Consider the following 20,897-nt stretch of genomic DNA (forward strand, 5'->3'; position numbering starts at 1 on the left):
GAACAGGATCCAAGCTCTGTCGGATGCTAAAGTCCATGCTCAAAACCACTGCATTTCCATCCGTAAAGTTATTTTTCATTATTTAATATAAGGAAAAAGACATTAATATTGAACAGGAAAATTATTCTGATAGCTTCCGAATGAAGTCTGGGTTTTCAAGATACTATCTTGGAACGATCAAACATGTCCCATCAGTCAGAAGCTCATACGCACCGCTTTCTCAAATGCAAGAGAAGAATTTTGCAATTGCTTAAATTTACATAAGCCCAACCTCTAAAATTTGAATTATGATTCAAAAATAAATGGAGATCAGTACTTTATCAACTAATAAATTACTACTCAAAGTTTATTTTACAACTGCATACATTTCTATCTTTGCACTTTACTTGATAATTGAATTACTAATAAAATAACTAAGGGGAAGCCAGTTCCGTGAAAACAATGCAGAACTCCAAAAGAAAGTGTATGCCTATTTAGGAATAAGTTCATATCAAAATTTTTATTAAATAATCCAGCATAATTTTAATAGAATTTAACTTGGAAGGGGGAGCAGTCTTATTTTTGCTTTAAATCATTTAAATTAAATGGAATGAAAGTGATCAAAGTGCTGATTTTTCTTTGTTTTGTGGGAATTTGTGCTGGGAATGTGGATCTATTGTGCACAAAGGATATTGGCTTTATGCTGGAGCCACCAGGCAGGTTGAACTGAGAAACAATTGGCTCAGTCAGCAAGGCTTTGAGTCTGATTAAGCCAGGAAGTGGTCACCCCCCACCCGACCCGGGGCAGGGAAGAACGAAGGGGATGAAGGCAGTAACCCAAACGAGGACTGATTTCTCTCTCTCTCTTTCTCTCTCTCTCTCTCTTTCTCCCTCTCTCTCAAGTAAACTAGTATGAGGATTTATTGTGTCAAATCTACATCAAGGATTATTTTATTACATTTTATCATCATAGGACAAACAAACTACTATCTTGTTTCCAAGTAGATCAACAGTCCACGTATGTCATGGCTACTGTCTCTAAGAAACTTCTGTTTGTTGAGGCCTGACATACCCTCATGTTTGGGTAACAGAACATCTTTGAGAACAAGGACCCAAGTCACAGAGGAAAATGCAGGGCCTATACCAGGCTGCTGGCCGGATTCTCATTACCTCAGGGGCTCTCAGCGTTTTCTCTGGAGTTATTGCTTTCTTCCCAGTCTTTTCTTACAAGCTTTGTTTCACAGGATGGAGTGTCTGGATTGCTTGTCCCATTTGGAATGGAGCTTTGGTAGGAAAACATTTTACTACATATATTGAGACAATACGGGAAGGAGGGAGGGAAAGAGGAAACAGAATAACATGTCCTTTCTTTTTAAGTTTTCCAACAATATGAACAAGTCAAAATTCTATGGAAAATCAGAATTTACTTTAGAACATGAATTTCTCTTAATTGCATTTTAAATATAGAATTTTTTCTTCAAATCATTTTATCATGTGTACTGTATATTATATATACTACAGCAAAAATACTGTTCAAGAAATTCTCGGAGGGAGGGAGGTACAAGGGGGTGAAATGGTAATGGAAAAAATACAATAAAATTTTTTTAAAAAGAAATGATAGCAAAAAGAGGAAATTCTTAAAAAGTTATTTTATTTCAATCTCCTCACCCTGATAGTCTGAGAAATTGAAATTTCTTTTGAACTTAGAATTTAAAGGGGGGTGGGGGGAGGTAGAATAGGATTAAGAGGGAGATAAATAGTGATGGAAGGAGACTTGACTTGGGGTGGTGAACATATAATACAGTATACAGATGATGTGTTATAGAATTGTATACCTGAAACATGTAATTTTATTAACCAATGTCATCTCAATAAATTCAATTTAAAAAATCAGCCATGAAAAACAATTTCACAATGGAAAACAAAGTAAAGTAACTTTCAGACTAATACTTTCATTAGAAATGCTGAGGTGTGTCTACAAGACCCAGATTTGCCAGCTCAAGTCTTAGCTCCCCCTCCTTTTTCTCTGCACATAACTATTGGACCTGAAGATAAGTCAAGAAGTCGGGTGATGAACCTCACAAACTCCCCAGTTCCTTAGGAAGGCGTGTGTGTGCCAACTACATGTTGGCACCAAGTAGGTGTTCAGTGTCTGCTCACTGACTGGTCTCCCAGGTAAAGGATCAAACCAGCACATCAACATGGTGAGTCAAAGAAGCGAGCACAACCAGTGCCAGCTTCAGGGTGGTAGGACTTAGGAGGCACAGAGGCCCACAGGTGCAACAAACCCTTCTCTCATTATCTCCCTGGTTACCTGACGTTCACCACTGAAGACTAGAGAATTCAACTTTGGAGGCTTTTTATTCTTAAGAAGTTTTCTATTAAAATGTAGTTACTCCTGGGAGGGGCAACATTTTAAGTCTTAAAAAAAAAATCAGACTTTAACTGGGATATTACCTAAAAGTGAGACCCAGGGTAATATAATTTTTTAAAGATTTTATTTATTTATTTTAAGAGAGAAGGGAAGGAAGGGAGAAAGAGAGGGAGAAAAACATCAATGTGTGGTTGCCTCTCTCATGCCACCTACTGGGGACCTGGACCGAAACCCAGGCATGTGCCCTGACTGGGACTTGAACTGGTGACCCTTTGGTTTGCAGGCTGTCATGGAATCCACTGAGCCACACCAGCCAGGGCAGGAAATATAATTTTAATCTACTTATGAAATAAATATGTATTGATAGCCTACTACATGCTTGCAATAAAACGGAACATAAAGCAAGGTCTTGATGTTAACAGAACTCGGTACTGATGGTGCACAGATGTGGGCAAGCCAGGTGGTGGAAGGATGGAACTGGATGAAAAGACCATTTGATGGTGTTTTTCTCTTTCTTTTTAAATACATTCTTTTACATCTACCATTCCAGTCTTGGTCCTTTGCTCTTTTGCCTAACACCTACTCAATGTTCATTCAAAGAAATATTTATTAAACATCTACCAGTATGCAAAGGTGGCCATTCCATTTAGTCAAGCAGCTTGCAAACTTCGTTGGCAACACAGAGTAAGAAAAACATTTTACATCAGAAATGTATGTACTTCCATTCATATATCTTTCTCCAGGTAAATAGATATTAATACATACAAATAACTACATTTATATAACAAAGGTTTCATAAAACCACACCTAACCTTCTCTGTGAAATGAATCCTGATATTTTTTATTCTATTTAACTTTTTAAAAACTCTGACTTCACATCTGACCCAAACTTGAACAAAAGTCATAGTTATAGCCCAACCCTGTGTCTGTTTGTTATAATCCTTTGCCTGTCCCTGTGAAGTCTGTCATAATACAGTAGACAGATACTGGTGATTTGGTAAGGCTCGATCTTGGTAATCTGAATATATGCTTGTTATAGAACAAACATCTGCTTTCCAGTCAGATCCAGAGAAATAATATGTGTCTCCAGAATGTAGCTAGTCGGGGGCTATTTTATTTGAGAGTGGCAGCCTAAGGAAGTGGAGTGGGGGGTAGGATTTGCGGAGGTAGGGCCTATGTCCAATTCCCAACTTTGACGTTCTCGGTATGTGGTCAGGAGCAGAACCCTCACTTAGCCGGTTCCCCACTGCCTTTGCCTATAAAATGGGGTATTTTTCATGTAAAGAGACCCCATGCGCAACTGTCTAACCCTAAGATGCTTAGAGAGAATAAACATGATCTGAAGGAAGACTGTTTGATAACGAGCTTTGCCAACATTAAAGGCCTCTACATTGCTAGTTGATACCATGCCTTCCACTGGTGCTGCCTCTGTGTCCAAATCCTGTGTTGCTAGTCACTTGCCACCTGACTCACTCTCCCATCCCATTCCCACATGACTTGCTGAATTCCCCACCCTGTTACCTCCTGGACTTCATTTCCTACCACTCCCCCTTAGCTCATTTCTCTCCCATCACACTGGTTTCTTGGTGTTTTTAAATATGCCAAGGTGTGTTTTTGCGTCAGGGCCTTTGTCTTGCCTATTCCCTGCCTGAAGCCTTTTCCCACACATGGCCTGTTCCCGAACCTCCTTTAATTCTCTGAACAAATGTCACTTTCCCACCCATGGCTTCCCTCATTACCCTATTGAAAATTGCAAACTTCCCCACAATTGGCATTCCCTGCTCTATTTTTTCCACAAAGCTCTTATCACCATCTACTATACTATATAATTTACTTATTTATTGTTTCTTTTCCCTCCTCCAATGTATATTGTAAGAAGGCAGAGATTTTTTCTATTTTACTTATTGTTGTATTTCCAGCACTTGGAACAGAGTGAGTCACATACTAGATGTTCAATAAATAGTGTTTGATAAATATTGTTGAGTAAATCCCATACTCTCCATGCTGGCAGTACAGAATTCCTTATACAGTTGAACTCTGATTAGTTTGCAAAAACCAGTGGTCAAGCTAGTATTTATACTAAAGCAGGAAAAAGTCCTCATGAAAAAGATAGCAATGTGAGTGCTCACTCTCTCAGAAATGCTTAAATTTGAAATGCAGTTTCTTTTTCCCCGGTGAGCTTCCTCCTAAACCTCCTAAGCTCTGTCTGATCAGGATCGACTTGAAAAAGTCTCTGACTAATTCCACAACCTTCCTTGCCAGTCTCTCTTAACTTACTTTCAAAGTGTATCCTCCTCTGGTGAAAAGATAATTTAAAGACTTCAGTCTTATTGACATTTCCCTGTGCAAATGACTCCACATCTCTTTGGAGATTTGCAGGAGATATTAAGAAGTGGCACAGTGCTTTGTATTTGGTCAGTGCCTTTCATTCAAGGCTTTCTAATTCTTCATAAATATTGGTCCTCAGACTCTTCGGGTTCTATTCTGCCAACCACATAAAGAGAAGTTTCCCTAGAATTTCTAAACTAGTTATTTAAAGGCATCAACTGCAGAGAAAATGGAACCCAGTGCATGGTGGGCGGGAATGGAGACTGGTGTAGCCACTTGGAAAAACAGTATGGAATTTCCTCCAAAAATTAAAAATGGAACTGCCTTTTGACCTAGTGGTTCCACTTCTGGGAGTGTATCTAAGAATCCTGAAACACCAATTCAGTAGAATATAAGCACCCATATGTTCATAGCAGCATTATTTACAATGGCCAAGATTTGGAAACAGCCTAAGTGCCCATCAGTAGATGAGTGGGTAAAAAAGCTGTGGTACATTTACACAATGGAATACTACGCAGTAGTAAAAAGGAAGGAATTCTTACCTTTTGCAGCAACATGGATGGAACTGGAGAATATTATGCTAAGTGAAATAAGCTAGTCTGTCAAAGACAAATACCATATGATCTCATGTATAAGTGGAACCTAATGAACAAAATAAACTAATGAGCAAAACAGGATCAGAGGCATAGACACATGGAACAGAAGATAGCTGTATGAGGGGAGGAGGGAGGTAGGCATTGAAAGACGGTGGAGGGATTAGTCAAAGAACACATGTGAAGGACCCATGGGCATAGACAACAATGTGGGGATTGCCTGTGGGAATGGGAGGCAGGCTGGGTGGAGGGGAGCAAAGGGGAAAAATCAGGACATCTGTAATAGTATAAACAATAAAATATTTAAGAATAAATAAATAAACAAATAAAAGCATCACCTACTAGAAAGTATGCAGCAAGGAGATCATAGGACCTTAAGGACTGAGCTCTACTTTAATCCTGGAAAACCTGGATTATAAGACAAGCTCTGATGGAGAAACCGAAGTACCATGAGTTTTACAAATCTGAGGCCCGGAGGGTCCAGTGACCTGGCCGATGGTGCGCAAAAGAACTTCATTTAGAGCCTTGCTTGGAGACAGGAAGTTGGGAAAAAGGTAGAGCTAGACCTACCCTAGCAGCTCCAGGTTCCTCCTCTGTTACAGGAGGGACTCAACTTTACCCTCTCTCGTCTCTTACAGCTTCAATGGTCCCGTGACTTCTAACCACCTGATGGTCAATCGTCCACTTAGATATCCTAAGCTTCTTTAAGTTCAGCTTGTCAAAAAAAAAAAAAAAAAAGGTTAATTGTCTTACCACCAAAAGCAACAATTTCTTCACCTGACTTCCTTGTCTTGAACCCAATTTCAAACCCTGGAGTGTTGTTTGACTCAATTCTCTCCCCTAAACTAGTGCTTCTCACACTGTAATGTGCATATGAATCACCTGGGGATCTTGTCAAAATACAAACTCTGATTCAGTCAATCTGGAGTGAAGCCTGAGATTCTGCGTGTCTGGCAAGTCCCCAGGGACTTGTCCAGCTGGTCCCAGGACTGTGCTTTGTGTCACACTGCCCGAAACCAGCCCACCCTCAGCCCCACTGCTGCCCCATCCCATCCAATGGTTACTGAAGCCCAATAATTAAGTTCATTCTGCCTGTGGACTCCGGCCAAAAACGCACACATTTTTGGGTTTGCAGTAAAGAAAGGAATTGGCTTATTAGAATTGACCCATCTGGAGATGGGCAAGCTCATGTCCTGAAAGAGCTGACTCCCCCATGGCACACAGGTTACAGATTATGCAGGGCAAAATCACAAGACACTGTGGGTCAGGAATTTGGGTCTTTTAGGAGCTGATTGGTCAGAGCTGAGAGAAGGGTAATAAATCATTTCTTCGGGTCTTGAGGACAACTATGAAGTCAGCTCTGGAATCCAGAACTGCTTTTCAGGAGAGGAAGCCAAGGAGGTCATCCTGCCTTACTGGCTCAGGAGGTGAAACATAACTTTGATTAAGATGTTATCTTTCTCAGCCAGCCAGGGGCTTAAACCTAGTGACCATTAGTCAGAGCCCAGCTATTGTTTTCTGCTTCCTCAGGGGTCAGCAACCACTAAGGTGAGAGACTATGGTCAAGTCAGTGAGGTGTGGCTTCAGCAGAGCAAAGCTTATGTCCCCTTCAAGGTCCCATGTCCCTCCTGGTGCCTTTATCAGTGATTGTTTGACCGGAAGTGGTGTCCTGTCACTGGGCTTGTCTCACACAGAAAGCACCCACTCTTCTTGCCTAATTTTGTGGGCATTCTTATATGTGTATTACTTTCCCATCTGGGCTGTAAATTCCATTGAGAGTTGGAACCAGTGTTGTTATTATTTATTATTGTTTATGCTGTTACAGTTGTCCCAATTTACCCCCTTCACCCCCTCCACCCATTTCCATAGTTAATCCTCACACTGTTGTCTATGCCCATGGGTCCTTCACAAGTGTTCTTTGACTAATCCCATCACCCTCTTTCAAACAGTCCCCACCTTCCTCCTCCCCCCTTGCCACTGTCAGTCGATTCCATGATTCTAGGCCTCTGGTTCTATTTTTCTCATTAGTTTATTTTGTTCACTAGATTCCTCTTATAAGTGAGATTACACGGAATTTGTCTTTCACTGACTGGCTTATTTCACTTAGCATAATAGTCTACAGTTCCATCCGTGCTGTCACAAAAGGTAGGTATTCCTTCTTTCTTTCTGCTGTGTAGTATTCCATTGTGTTAGTGAACCACAGTTTTTTAATCCACTCACCTACTGATGGGCACTCTTGGCCATTGTAAATAGAGCTGCTATGAATATAGGGGTGCATAAGTTCTTCTGAATTGATGTTTTGAACCATTATTTGTATAAGTATTACACTTTGGTGAGCTTGTTTGTCTTACTTAGCTCCTCTGTGCTTCATTTAAAAAGTACAGCAATTATTCTTGCATTTAAATCAGTCAGCAGGACAGCTATGATTGACTGGGAGTAGGGAGTGGAGGGAGAGGAGAAGCTTAATGATATAAAATTGGATAAAATTATGATTATTTTAAGTTATAGTTATGGAAAAGTTACAGTAATTATGTTAGAGTAAAATAAATACCATAGCCTTTGTCAAAAAGAAAAAGTAGAAAATCTACGTCATAGGGTCATAATGAGTGAACACATGTGGAACATTTAGGACAGTGCCTGGCGGAGAGTAAGTGCTCAATAAATGTTAACTGTTGTCGTCATTACTCTACCTGCGCAGTATCAATCACATCCCTAGTTTGAGTAGAGCCACAATAGATAGTCACACGTGAATAAATTAGCCCATATTAAAATCATTCCTCTCAAAGTTTCTATTGCTGTTGTGACTGCCCTGCTTCTTTCAGTCCATCTGCTTCTGGGAACTGCGTCCTTCACTTGAGCAATTTAAAGATTTAGCGGGAGCCCTGACTGGTGTGGCTCAGTGGATTGGGTGTCAACCCACAAACCGAAAAGTTGCAGGTTCTATTCTGGGTCAGAGCACATGCCTGGATTGTGGGCCAGGTTCCTGGCTAGGGACATGTGAGAGGCCAGCCCAACTCATGTTTCTCTCCCCCTCTCTCCCTTCCTTCCCTTCTAAAAAATAAATAAAATCTTTTTTAAAAAAATAAAATAAAGATTTAGTGGGAGGGCTCACAATTATCATGCAATCAGTGTTAGCAGCAACTGTTGCAAAACCCAAGCACCGTCCCTAGAGCACGCCAGCAGCCTGTCCAGAGGAGCTGAGGGAGAGTGCACCCTCCCCGGCACACCCCGCTCTGTCCTTCCTCAACCTGCCTGCCCTGCTCTGCACAGCTCTGTACCTCTCGGACCCTTACTTTTCCTTTTCCCACTTGACCTCTTCTCTACCTCAAAGCTCTTCCTTTTTTTATTCATTTCCCCTCCCTATCTCAAAACAAAAATTGTTAAGGAGAAGGCTGTGACTGCAGGGGGAACACTCTCACTCTGTCTCCCATGCACAGTGAGGGGCACCCGTAAAGATGGTTGTGCTGGGCTCCTGAGCCACAGCCTGCAGGGTGGATTTGACACGTTACTGGGATTCATACACCAGCCTCCTCCATGAAAGATCTGTTTCAAAGTTTTGTGTAAACAAAGCAAAATTCAAGCTGGCAGTTGCAACAGCATTTTTTAACTTTTGAAAGGAAAGAAACAGTTCATGCCAAAGTAGTTAAGGCAACCTGGAATCTCAGGATCTGATAGTGTCAGCTATCGCCTTGGAGTCAGACCAGCAGAGGGGCGTCTCCTCGCTTTCACCTCCTTTGCTTCAGTGTTTCGCAGAGAGCAGTGACGTGTCCTTTGAGCGCCTTGCCCCTGAAAGCTCGGGCTGGCCCCAGAGCCTAGCCAGAGCATTACAGTTGCTCTTAATAATTCTCCTGTCTTGTTGTACTATTATGCTGGCTCAACCTCCGTAGGGTCCCTTGGAAACTTTTCTCCTGCAGGATGAAGCCAGCCTCTTTTGACTACAGATGGTTCTGTTTTTATCCATGGGAGTTTTATGGTATTGCGATGCCAAGTATGGAATTTCAGGCTTAGCTACATGAGAAGTTTTGTGTGAGTGCATGTGCGTCTGCTTTTCCCCTCTCTCTCAAATTCTCTAAATCCAACATTCAAACTAAAATATGCCAGGGAAATGAAAAGCTGGGTCTCAAAATAATAAATATGCCAGACCCAGAGCTACAAAAGCAGCATACCACAAAACCACATTGGTCAAAGCTCTGATTTTTTCCCCCTTAAATTTGTTGATACTATATATACATTCATGTTTACTTCTGTGTCAGGAACCTAAATGGTACTATTTTTAGTCCTGCCCCCATTCTGTATCTTATTTCAGGCACATCACTTCCTGGTTTTCTCTCTCAATCTCAAAACATTTCTTGACTAGGAACAAGTGATTTACTGACTGGGAATAAGTGATTTCTAGGCTCAATGGCCACAAAGGTCTCCTTTATCAGACCCGGTGCTGAATTGAAGAGGAGCCCAGAATTTTTTTTTCTTTAATCTATTGCTCAATTCTGGTGACACCATTCCCTTCTTTGTTTAACTATTTTTATTCTGCACTTTGGGCCTTTTTTCCTTCAACGAAGGCTATAATGAGCTCTCTTTTGAAAGGCTGGACACCACTGCACCCAGAACAATAAATGCCCCGTCATGCATTCATTCTAATGATAATCTTCGTTACTTGAGAAACTGGGATCTCGTATTTGTCTCACCAGCAGGCTTTTCAAGAGAAAGCAAATGCTAAAGGATAGCGCTGCTGCTGAGAGCGTTTGTGACACAGTTCCATTCTGGTTCTTCCCATGTGCAATTTTAGCAATTCATAAGAAAGATGAGCAACAGACAATTAATCAGAATAGAACATATGGCTAGGGTTATAAAGCCAAGCTTCTATTCCAGTGACACCTCACTGGAGCGAAGGTTATAATTGTGATGGCAAAGGCGACACAGAAAATCAAAAAATGAGCGTGTGTGAATCATATCTTTGTGACACTGATGGCTTCTTTTCCTCATTGTCATTATAGATGAAGGGGAGATCGGAGCCATAAATCCATTTAGTCATTTGCTGTTCCTTCTTGTAGTGCACGATAAAGTTGTCAAATTGTGAGACAGATTGAACTCTCTCCAGACGCACATTCTATCATCGATGACATTTTTCCATCTTCCTTTCCCAGGCCATCACAGCTGGTGTACTGCTACTGTTGGCTCACAAAGAATGGACCCAGAGATACTTGGTAAACATGTAGACATTGTCAAGGTGAAAAACATCCAAACCTGTAAGGAATTTTTGTTAAGATTGTATTCAAGCCAAAACTGATGACAATTGTCAAGAAGCGAGATCTCAACTTCTTTGGAGAGTTTTTGCAGTTTCTTTTATGCATTTAAAATTAAGGAGGGGACATAAGGAAGGTTGCACGGAGGTGGATTACAGGATAATTATGATTATGTGCTCTCTTGGGGATGGCTATGTCTTAGAAAGGGGGGTCTGAAAAGAAGTATTTCAAAGGTGTGTTAACCTTAGACACACAAGAACAATGGACAGGATTAGCTTAAGGCAAAGATAAACCTTTTACTAAGGCAGTTATATGCCTAGGGCGTTACTACCCACCATGATCTGCCCTGTCAGGAATTTCTGATCATCAGATCACCCTGGGAGGTTACTTGGTATCACTGGACTTGTCAGTTTTACTACAGAAGCCCCTTTACTTCTGCAATGTAGAAGAGAATGGTAGAGTGAGTTTGAAGATCAAATCTCTACTGTTAATAATTCAGGATGTAGCACAAAGAATGCAATTTCCAATGATAGTTGAATTCTGTCTAATTTATGCCTTACCATGATGGATTTTAGTAATAAACTATGTTTTTAATTAAGATTTTTATTATCTGATTCCTGATCCAAACATTGTCTACAAGTTCCTGTGGTTTGCAGGTGTCGTCATTTGGGGAGGGCAAGCACAAGGTTAGTTAGTGTTCCTGCATTGCATCTTGAAGAAAGGGATCTATAGGCTCCTCTGTTTTCAGTGCTGCATTTTCAAGTCTCAGCTCCTCTGTTTGGGATATCCTTCCAATTCCCTTGCATTCTTCCCCTTTAAAAAATGTCATAATATCTTGAATTTTAATAGTATAGAATCAAGTAATCCCACCATATAGAAAGACTACCTTGATCTCATTAGAAATCTTTCTCCCACTGCTGTAGCAGAGCTTCTCAAACTTCGCTGCAGGTGCGAATCACCTGGGGATCTGGTTAATATGCAGGTTCTGGGTCAGTAGATGTGGGTGAGACCGGGGATTCTACATTTCTACCATTATCCCAAGGGATGTCAGTGGACCATGGACCACACCCTGGCTGGCAAGATCCTAGGATAGAGCAAGGATTCTGCTTATTCATTTGTTTTTCCCACCCCAGAGTGGTTATCAACACTTGACAGGAGATAAATAAATATTTAAGTGGGTTTGATTTCATTCTTTGCCCCAGGTGTCTGATGTAGGTTGGAGAGGAGGACACAAAGGCCTAAGGAAAAGCTGTGACCCGTTTCTCCTTTATTTCCCAGTAGGAGAGATTAAGACCTGGCTTCTCTTTCTCCACTTTGCTAAGAAGCTTTTGGAAAATGTAGTTCCCAAAGTAACAATTTGTTTCTTCTTTCTTTTCAGTGGGAAGCTAGTTTCACATTTGTGATTCTGAGCCTTATGGGATGTCCACTTCATTTTGTAGTGGCCTTAGAGTCAGCTCTTCTCGGCCCATATTGCTTCTACTCGTTTTCAGGGGTTGCAGGGACCAACTATCTTGGCTATGCAGTTGCCTTTCCTTTTCCATATGCAAAATTCCCATCAGTGTGTGTGGATCCACCACACTATGAAGAGTACCACCTGACACTTCAAGCCTTTGACCTGTGCCTGAGCTTTGCGATGTTCTGTGCGTCCCTGACAGTGTCCCTCAAGCTCTCTGCAAGACTTATCCGGAATGGACATATAAATGTAAGTTTCAAGAAAGGGAGTACTTGTTCCTAAATGCAAAAATGGAAAGTCTGGTATATTAATATTTAATCTGTCTCTCTTTTCACCATGGTACCCTGTATAACCATGCTACTCGGAGCCTGGTGCATAATAACTGTTTTTGTAGGAATGAATGGATTTATGTTGATGTGATAACTGAGGGTATGGCTGTAGGTAGAACCAGCTAATTTTTATCTCAACCCACAATTTAAAAAATTACTAATTAAGATAAATACTAAGAGCTTTGTGTGGAAATTAAAAGCAGCACCCTTAATATTTTTAATACTAGTCAAATACAGACATCTTAATTTACCTTCTATCCCATCCAGAAATATATACATGCTTCTTGGCTGGAAAAGACTTAGTATAAAAATTCTCCCACTCTTTCTATTCCTCCGCTAGCAGAGAGGCTGATACGAGCTAACATCAAATTTAGTTTTCTAACATTTTCCATGAGCGCTAATAATAATATTAGTGATATAATAATAATAAAAATATGGCCCTGACCAGTGTGTCTCGGTTGGTTGGGTGTCATCCTGCAAGGCAAAAGTTTGCTGGCTTGATTCCTGGTAGGGGCATATGCCTGGACTTCGGGTCCGTTCCCAGCTGGGCGCCTGCAAGATGCAACCAATCAATGTTTCTCTCACACATCAGTGTTTCTCTCCTTCTCTTTCTCCTTCCCTTCCCCCCTCTCTAAAAATAAAAGATGAATAAAATCTTTTTAAAATAAAAATATGAACTGTCCATTTACTGTGTATCAGTGTGCTTCCCATTTTATAGATAGTGAAATGTGGCTAGAGAGTTTTTATAACTTGCCCAAGGTCATGCTAATGAGTCTAGATTCAGAGCCGAGAGCCATTTCTCTCAGTCAGGTCAGATTTATTCTGTGCCTTTGGTCATCCAACCTTTGCTCCTCACTAGACCCTGGCTCTGGCCTCCAGGAGGATTAGAGCAGGGTGACTGGGAGAAGCTCGCAAGTGATTTCTGATTCTAAATTCCTACAGGTGTTGATACTGAGTCACGGCTTTGTGGGCTGAACAAACTTCCTTCTGGAAAGAGCTATTTCCCTGGGCAAAGTCTCATAGTGTCTTTATGATTCAAGGCAGTATTATGTTAGGATCAGGTGTATTTAAGTCATGTTAGCCAATTTCCCCCCCGATTTGATCGTATCAACACCAACCACCAAAGCTGAAAGACAGGAACTGACACTCTCCATGCCTTTTGTGGTGAAATCTTGTCTCCTTGAACGTCTCCATAAATCTGCAAAGGAATTGCTGTCCATTCTTAGGGACAGAGTTGATAATAAAAAGAAGCTCCCAAGAGTTGAGATGAACAGACCAAAATTACTTCCCCCATTGTATTAGGCCACCTAGTAGTTGAGTATTTGAGATTTCTCCCTTTTGGTGAACATCCCAAATTTCTAGAACTACACATTAAAATGTTGACAGCCATAACCCCTCAGCATGAAGAGTGACTCAGACTCCTGACTGTCATTTTAAGCATGACATTGATAACATCTCGGTTACATGTAGGATAGAAGGCAGGGAGAAAAGAAGTTAAAAATTTACGAAGAACCAGGTTAGCCAGCCCCATGGAAGTCTAACTGTGAGGCCACCTAAAGTTCCTGGGGAGAGAGAAAATTAACTGAAAACAGAGCAAAGTTCTCCAACTTCACAGTCTTGCCTTGGCCCGTCTTGCTCAGCATACAGTTCCTGGTGTGTGGAGTCTAAGCTAGACGTAGGATCCAGCACAGCTACAACACATTTCTCCAAGTGGACCAATGACATCCATCACCCAGGATTCTGGCTAAACCAGATTTCCGGATCAAGTCCAAGACCATTCCTACTAGGTCAGAAACTCTGGGGTTGGAGGCAGGGAATGTGCATTTTTAACACATGACCCAAGAGATTCTGATGAAAATTCTCTTCCTCGCACAAGATTATCTTAGAGTCACTTCTGAACAGATCTCAATTTCCCTATGTGCATAGAGTGTAGCACTAGTTTGGTGAGAGTTCCAGAAAAATTTAATAAGCAGCATGTCTTTGGTGGGTGCTTTTGGATGGCTGACACCACGTAGTCTGCAATGTGGCAGACCATGCATGTTTCATTAGGGAGGATGAGTAGCTGATATAATGGGATATGATTTGCAGTATTAATGGACACAACGCTGCCTTGAGCCCGCAACGAACACATGCAGCCTGAGCAAACCTTTGTTACTGTGCAGAAATCTCGGCTATATTACGAACAATTTCCACCAGTAAAATAAATGTACTATTTATCAAATTTCTGGAAAACATACAACTTTCTTAGAAGGTAAGGTGAATCCTTTGTTGGCATACAGAATTCTATGGAGTGATTCTATATTTAATGAACTTCCACACAGTTACACTGTTATATTCCTCACATGCTAAAAGGAATAAGTAATATTTTAAAATTTTATTAAAAATGATAATAAATATTATAAAATATGCTGCTGATTCACACACCTTTCATGTATAAACAAAACACTGAAAATGCGTTTAAAAGCTGCACTTTTGAGTGACTGCCTAAAAATTAAAATTCTCTTATGTATATATACTACATACCAGGAAATTCAAGAACTATGAAAATTTGTAAAAAAAGAAAAAACTGATGGTTTGAAGGAAAGTTTGGGGGAAATTGTAATTTTACTTTATTTTATTGTAGAACAAAATCCATTTTTTTCAGATCCATATGTAATGGTTAATGTTATGATAGAGAATATTCACACCTAAAAGTTTTTTTCTTTAAGTTCAAAAACATGTTTTCAGAAATGAATCAAACACTCCCTCAGGAATTGCCACATTCATTATTCCTTTCTCCTCCCTGTGCCTTTCAGTTTAGTAGAATTTAAGTCATTTTGTGTCCCAGTCAGCTCGAGTTGCTACAACAAAATACCATAGATGGTATGGCTTAACCAACACACGTTTTTCCTCACTGTTCTGAATGCTGGAAATTCAAGATCATGGTTGGGTTTTGGTGAGGCCTCTCTTCCTGGTGTATGGACGGCTGCCTTCTCCCAAGTGCTCATATGCCTTCCCTGTGCCTGCTCCTGGAGAGAGGAAGATCTCTTCTGATAAGGGCACTAATCCCATTATGGGGCCCCCATCCTCAATGAGCTCATGTAAATTTTATTACCTCTCATAAGATACATCTCCAAATCTTAGCACCGTGGTGATTAGGACTTCAACCTATGGATTTGGGAGGGGGAGGCACAAACATTCAATAACATCTTGTTGAAAGTCACATATTGATGGTGTGTGAGCATGCAGTCCATTGGTACTCAATCAAAATCACAGCAAAAAATGCTTGAAAGAGTCACAAAAGGTTTGACAATTTTGATAAAAACTCAGAAAAGCATTGTGTGAGTGCTACAGACTAAATGTCTGTCACTCCCCCAAATTCATGTTGAAGCCCTAACTCCCACTGTGATGGTATCAGGAGGTGGGGCCTTTGGGAGGTAATTAGGCTTAGAGGAAGGAGGCCAGGAGGGTAGAGGACACGGGATGAGACTAGTGTCCTTATAAAAAGGAAAAGAGACCAGGGATATCTCTCTGTTTACCACGTAAGATGCTAGCAAGAAGGTAGTCATCTGCAAATAGCAGGAGGGCTCTCACCAAACACCGAACCTGCTGGCACCTTGATCTTGGTCTTCCAGCCTCCAGAACTGTAAGAAATAAATATTTGTTGTTTAAGCCACCTGGTTTTTGGTCTGTTGTAACTTACTAAGACAGCCCTTCAAATTTCAAGGGCCTCCTGGGAAGGGATGGAGCTGGGAAAGCAGTAAGAGCCCCCTGCTTGTGCGGCTCTGTGCACAGGGGCTGAAGTGACCCTGTCTGCTTAGGACACCATGCAGGAAGCAAACGAGCACAACACAGAATTTAAGTCGAGAAACTAAAACCCAAAACAACCATAGCCAGAATTGTCTACATTCCTGGTTCACTAAGTAATAAAGGGATGGGAGAGACAAGAGTCGGGACGCCAGACACACTGCAGCTGTCCCCTGCAGCTACTCTGCCCCTCCTCCATGGAATGGAATGGCTTTGTTTGTTTTCCTTTCATTATTCGTTGTTATGTTTGGGGCTTTTGCGTTTTTTTCTTTAATGAAAGGGGGAAAGAAAATATTTTCACCCTTATCATGTGAGACAGTGATTTTATTTTTTTCAATGAATTGAGAAATATTTGCTTCCCATGAAAGGTGTAGGTAACCTACATCTGAATGGTAAACCATACCTTTCCCATGAAAAGGTAAACCTTTTAAATGCGGTTCAGAAACCTGGGGACAGAATATTTGTCAGTGGAGGACCCTCTTCTCCCAAAACAAGGACAAACTAGCAAGCAGCAGTATCCTGGTCCAGCAGTATCCTGGTTTCGGTGGACCTTAGGCTGCATCATTAGCAATATAAATATGTTTTGAAATGAGTTTACCTGTGACTCTCATCCTCCAGATCTGAGGCTTCATCTTGGACTATAGTTGATCTTTCTGGTGCTTCTGGGAACTAAATCCCTTTGGGTTAAACTCAAGTAAAATTCAAACAGGACCACAGAACAATAAGAATCCATTGTTCTCACTCCCAAATTTCATTATGTGGTCTCTTCAAATTGGTCAGTAGAAAAATCAGATTCTAGAAAAATAGTCACAATTCAGGGCATTACTATTCTTGTGATCTCATTATTTTCTCCAGAATAATAATAGCAATGACATAAAACTAGATAACAGAAGAATAATTCTAGGTGCTATTTATTGGGCAGTTGCTATTTTTCAGGTGCTTTACCTCCTTTATTTCCCACAAAAGTTTAAAGCTCATTATACCCATTTCACAGATGAGGATGTTGAGGTGCCCATATGGAGCCAGGATTGTCTTCCAGGTCTCCCGGAGCCTGAAGCCCGGGCTTCTTGCAGCTTCTTGTACCTCTTAGGTGGTGTATCTTTATCGCTAGCTATTTCAAGTGACCTCGCATAGTCTTGCTTGTCTTGGATGATCTTTCTTATGTTTCTCATAGACAAAAATATAACCCATTTTAGAAATGAAAGCTATTTTTTTCAGGACATTTTTATTTTATTTAATCAATGGAACCATGCCAAGGGTGACAGCAACTTACTAAGAGAGGGGATGAGAGTAAAGCAATGTATTAAAATAAGCTTGATATTTTTTTTCAAAGATAGAGCAATAGGTGGGAAGGGGTTAATAACCTGAGAATAGCTTTTTGTCAATTTTTACTTTATAAATCATTGTCAACATATTTTCCTTTGAACATGAAGTCAGTTTAGTCTTTTAATATAAAATATCCTACTGATTTTTTCCTTGCTCCTTAATCTTAATGTAAAAATGTTATTAGAGTATTATTAATGTATTTTAAATTAAAAAGTTGTGTTATGTTTAAAACAAAGAAGAAATTTTTGTTTTCTAAAAAGGCAGACATTTGACTAGAAATCAGAAGTCTTCATTCTTTACAATCATATAAATGCAGTTTTCAATAACAATAAAATGCACTTATACTAGTGAATAATTCAGAATGATTATAGCGATGTTAATATGTGAGCCCCAAACCACGAAGAAAGGTAACTATGTTGGTTGGAGACTTTACATCATATTAATAAAAGATTAGAACACTTAATGGCTATTATTGGACACCTGAGTTCACTCCCCATAGGAAAGAAGGGAGAGAAACACAGGAAGTAGTGAGGGTGAAGAACAATGGGAGTTGTGTGGGGTAGGGAATGACACATTCCACATTCAGTGGAATGACAATGACACTTCCCCTCCCAGACTGGCCCTGGGAGCCAGCAGGGACTGTGCACAAGGCAACAGTTCACTCCTGCTCACTTCGGTAGAGGTGAACTTCCTCATCTCTGAGACCACCGGTCTTGGCCAGCCAGCCTCTTAAGACCTTTCCAGATCTGACACATTCTGTAATCTTAAAGTACAACTTTATTCCATTGGGGAAGGTTAACATTCAGAAGGGAGAGATGTGAGCAGCAATGGCTGGCTCTTTACCTGACCTGTGCCACACCGAGGTGTTACGGGGGTGCACCACATGGCCTCACTATGCTAGCTCAAAAAGTCTTATGTGCCAGCAATATTATTCATGAGAGATGGTATGAGAGTTGTCACAGATTCACAGATCACTTTAACTACTTTAGAAAAATACCTTTATTTGCTCAATATTCAGTTTGTCACATCAAACCAAACAGAATTATCTTGTTGGCTGACTTCAGCAAAAAACAAAACGAAACAAAACAAACTTACTTACCATTATATTATTGAATAAGTAAGGAACTTATAACTCCGGTTTATTTGCAAAAAGATTGTTTTAAAATGTTTATGTTCTCTTATATCACATAACTAACCTAGATGAAAAGGAAAGCTGCGAGTTAATGAATTACTAGGTACTGAGTGGTAATACGTACCTATTCAATAAGATGAATATTCCATTCACTACTACTGCGTATGACTTTCCTCTTGTCGTGTGGCAAGGAGTATGAACCTAAAGCCCTAAATACAACATTCATTACTTATACTTCCTCCTCTACATTTATTGAGTATATACTAAGTGTCAAATATTATGATAAAGGCTAAAAGATAAAAACAGAATGATGAGCAAGACACATTTAGGTCCTCTATTGACTTACAGGGACTGAGGAAAAATGAGACGAGCCAGGAGGACCAAGAGCCCGGATGAGGAACAAGATGTGAATTAGGGTGCGATGGTGAGCATGAAAAAGATGTGATATATGTAAAAGATATTTAGGAGTTAGAATCAGCTGGACTTAGTAACAGTTAGCATTTAGGACAAGGGCTGTCTTTTGGACCCTTTCCTGTGTGTTCTCAGACACATCAAACTCAAGATTTTCATAATGGAGCTAATCATCTCCATGTTCCCAACGCCTGTTCTTCTTCCTGTATCTGCAGCTCAGTTGCCAGCACTCAGGACACTCAGGAGCCATCCTTGACTCCTCACACCTGAGTCAATCCCCATATCCTGACAACTGCACCTCTTAACTATTTCTCCACGACTGTACTGACTGTAATGGCCCCAGTTCAGCCGTCCAGCTTCTCTCATTCAGGCTTCTTTGCTTCCATTCATGCGGTCTTGCCTTTCTTAAGAAGTATGCTCCATGTGGGCTCTAAAATAAGCTCTCCCCAGTTCAGATCTGTTCTTATTTCTTCCCTGCTTTACATCATCCTGTGGCTTCCCTTCATACTCAGGTTACAGCCCATCTTCTTCATGTGACATAGACAGGTATTCAGCTCCTCTCCAAGAATGTGAGTTCGTTGAGGACAGAGCCTGGCCAAGGGAAGCAGGAGAGGTGGGGCTGAGAGTGGAGAAATCAAGAGTAGCAGATTGCAAGACTAGATGTAATTTTTATGTCTTCCGAGCCATAGCCGCTTATCTTCCCATTCCGTCCAATCAACTTTAAATCTTAGTTGCCATTCAAAGATTTCAGAAAGTGCCCTTTACCTTTTCTGTTAATTTTCAAGAAGTCCCAAACCAATCCAAACAAGACAAAACAAATAGCTATTGACCAAAAGAGTTATTCAACAGAGATTCCCCACTTCCTCAGACAGCCCCTGCCCACAAAAGTTACAGTTCTTCCTGTTTTATGCTTATGCCAGATATTTTATTACACATATATTTCTTTTTTATATCTTTCTGCCATCCCCTTTTACCAGTATCACCAATTTTGTTCTCTCTGGTGATTCCTCTTCAATTCTTAAGTGGTACGATGATGCTGTTACTTGAGTCATCCTTCCCTGAGTTTCTGTGACATAAAAAAGGCTAAATTAAATGTCAGAAGTGACACTTTAGTCTTGTTGATAAATTGTAGAAATAAACATTCCTTTATTTTTCTTTTCTTCCTAGGGTCAAAAGGATGGACAATAAATTTGAAGTGATATTCCTCTTAAATTTGTTGAATCTGTGGCTATTATTTTGAAATATTTGCCAAACAATTTTGATCTTTAAACATTTTTCCTCTATGTTCTTATAAAATAAAAATTTGAAATCATTATACATTTTAGTCTTTTTTTATTGTTAACCTTGTTTTCTTTTGGATTTACATGTTATGATTTAAAAATTGAAATTTTATCATTGTTGGCATAGAAATTTTAAAACCTGAAATATGAATTTTCAGTACATGAATGTTTTCTTTAACTTTCTCTTGTTCCTGTGTAATGTTTCATTAAATTCTATAATACCTAAATTAAGGAAACATCTTTCTTAGCATTTTTTCATCACCATTACCAAAGTGACTTTTGATCTTCAGACATAATTGAAAGAGAATGGTGGCCATAATGAGAAAGGTCTCCTCCCTCCTGACCTCTCTGTAGCTTGTGTTTGGCCCTCATGACAACATTTAACAATTGGAAGGGATCTTAGAGGCCCTTTAGGCAGACTTCTCATCACCTGTCCCAAGATCTACATGCCCCTGCCAGCTCAACAACTCCCAACAGGCAACCCCATCCAGCTGTTGAGTGGCTGTAAATGTAAGAGATGTTTCTTAATTTGGCCAAAGATCTGCTTCTCGTCTTCTCTACGTCTTGGACCATCTATAGCTCCTAACAGCACAGTGGAGTGGCTCTCCTTTTGCGATCCTCAGACAGGGAACTTATAAAGATCTGGAAACTCTGGGGCTGGAT

General features: G+C 40.3%; 1 protein-coding gene across 1 annotated transcript; it reads left to right on the forward strand.

Moving 5' to 3' along the window:
* Positions 1-1,045: 1,045 nt before the first annotated feature.
* On the forward strand, positions 1,046-18,965 carry TMEM212 (transmembrane protein 212). Its single transcript, XM_045198002.3, has 4 exons — positions 1,046-1,267; positions 10,419-10,478; positions 11,896-12,219; positions 18,892-18,965. Exons 1-4 carry the CDS (start codon positions 1,109-1,111, stop codon positions 18,937-18,939), a joined length of 591 nt encoding a protein of 196 aa, XP_045053937.1. The 5' UTR covers positions 1,046-1,108; the 3' UTR covers positions 18,940-18,965.
* Positions 18,966-20,897: the final 1,932 nt, after the last annotated feature.

This window comes from Desmodus rotundus, chromosome 2 (genome assembly GCF_022682495.2).
Source record: "Desmodus rotundus isolate HL8 chromosome 2, HLdesRot8A.1, whole genome shotgun sequence".
Taxonomy (NCBI): Eukaryota; Metazoa; Chordata; class Mammalia; order Chiroptera; family Phyllostomidae; genus Desmodus; species Desmodus rotundus.

Coding starts and splice junctions, on each gene's coding strand:
- TMEM212 (XM_045198002.3), top strand. CDS start 1,109: ATGCAGGGCCTATACCAGGCTGCTGGCCGGATTCTCATTACCTCAGGG. Junction 10,479..11,895: donor AATGGACCCAGAGATACTTG/GTAAACATGTAG, acceptor CTTTCTTTTCAG/TGGGAAGCTAGTTTCACATT. Junction 12,220..18,891: donor TCCGGAATGGACATATAAAT/GTAAGTTTCAAG, acceptor ATTGACTTACAG/GGACTGAGGAAAAATGAGAC.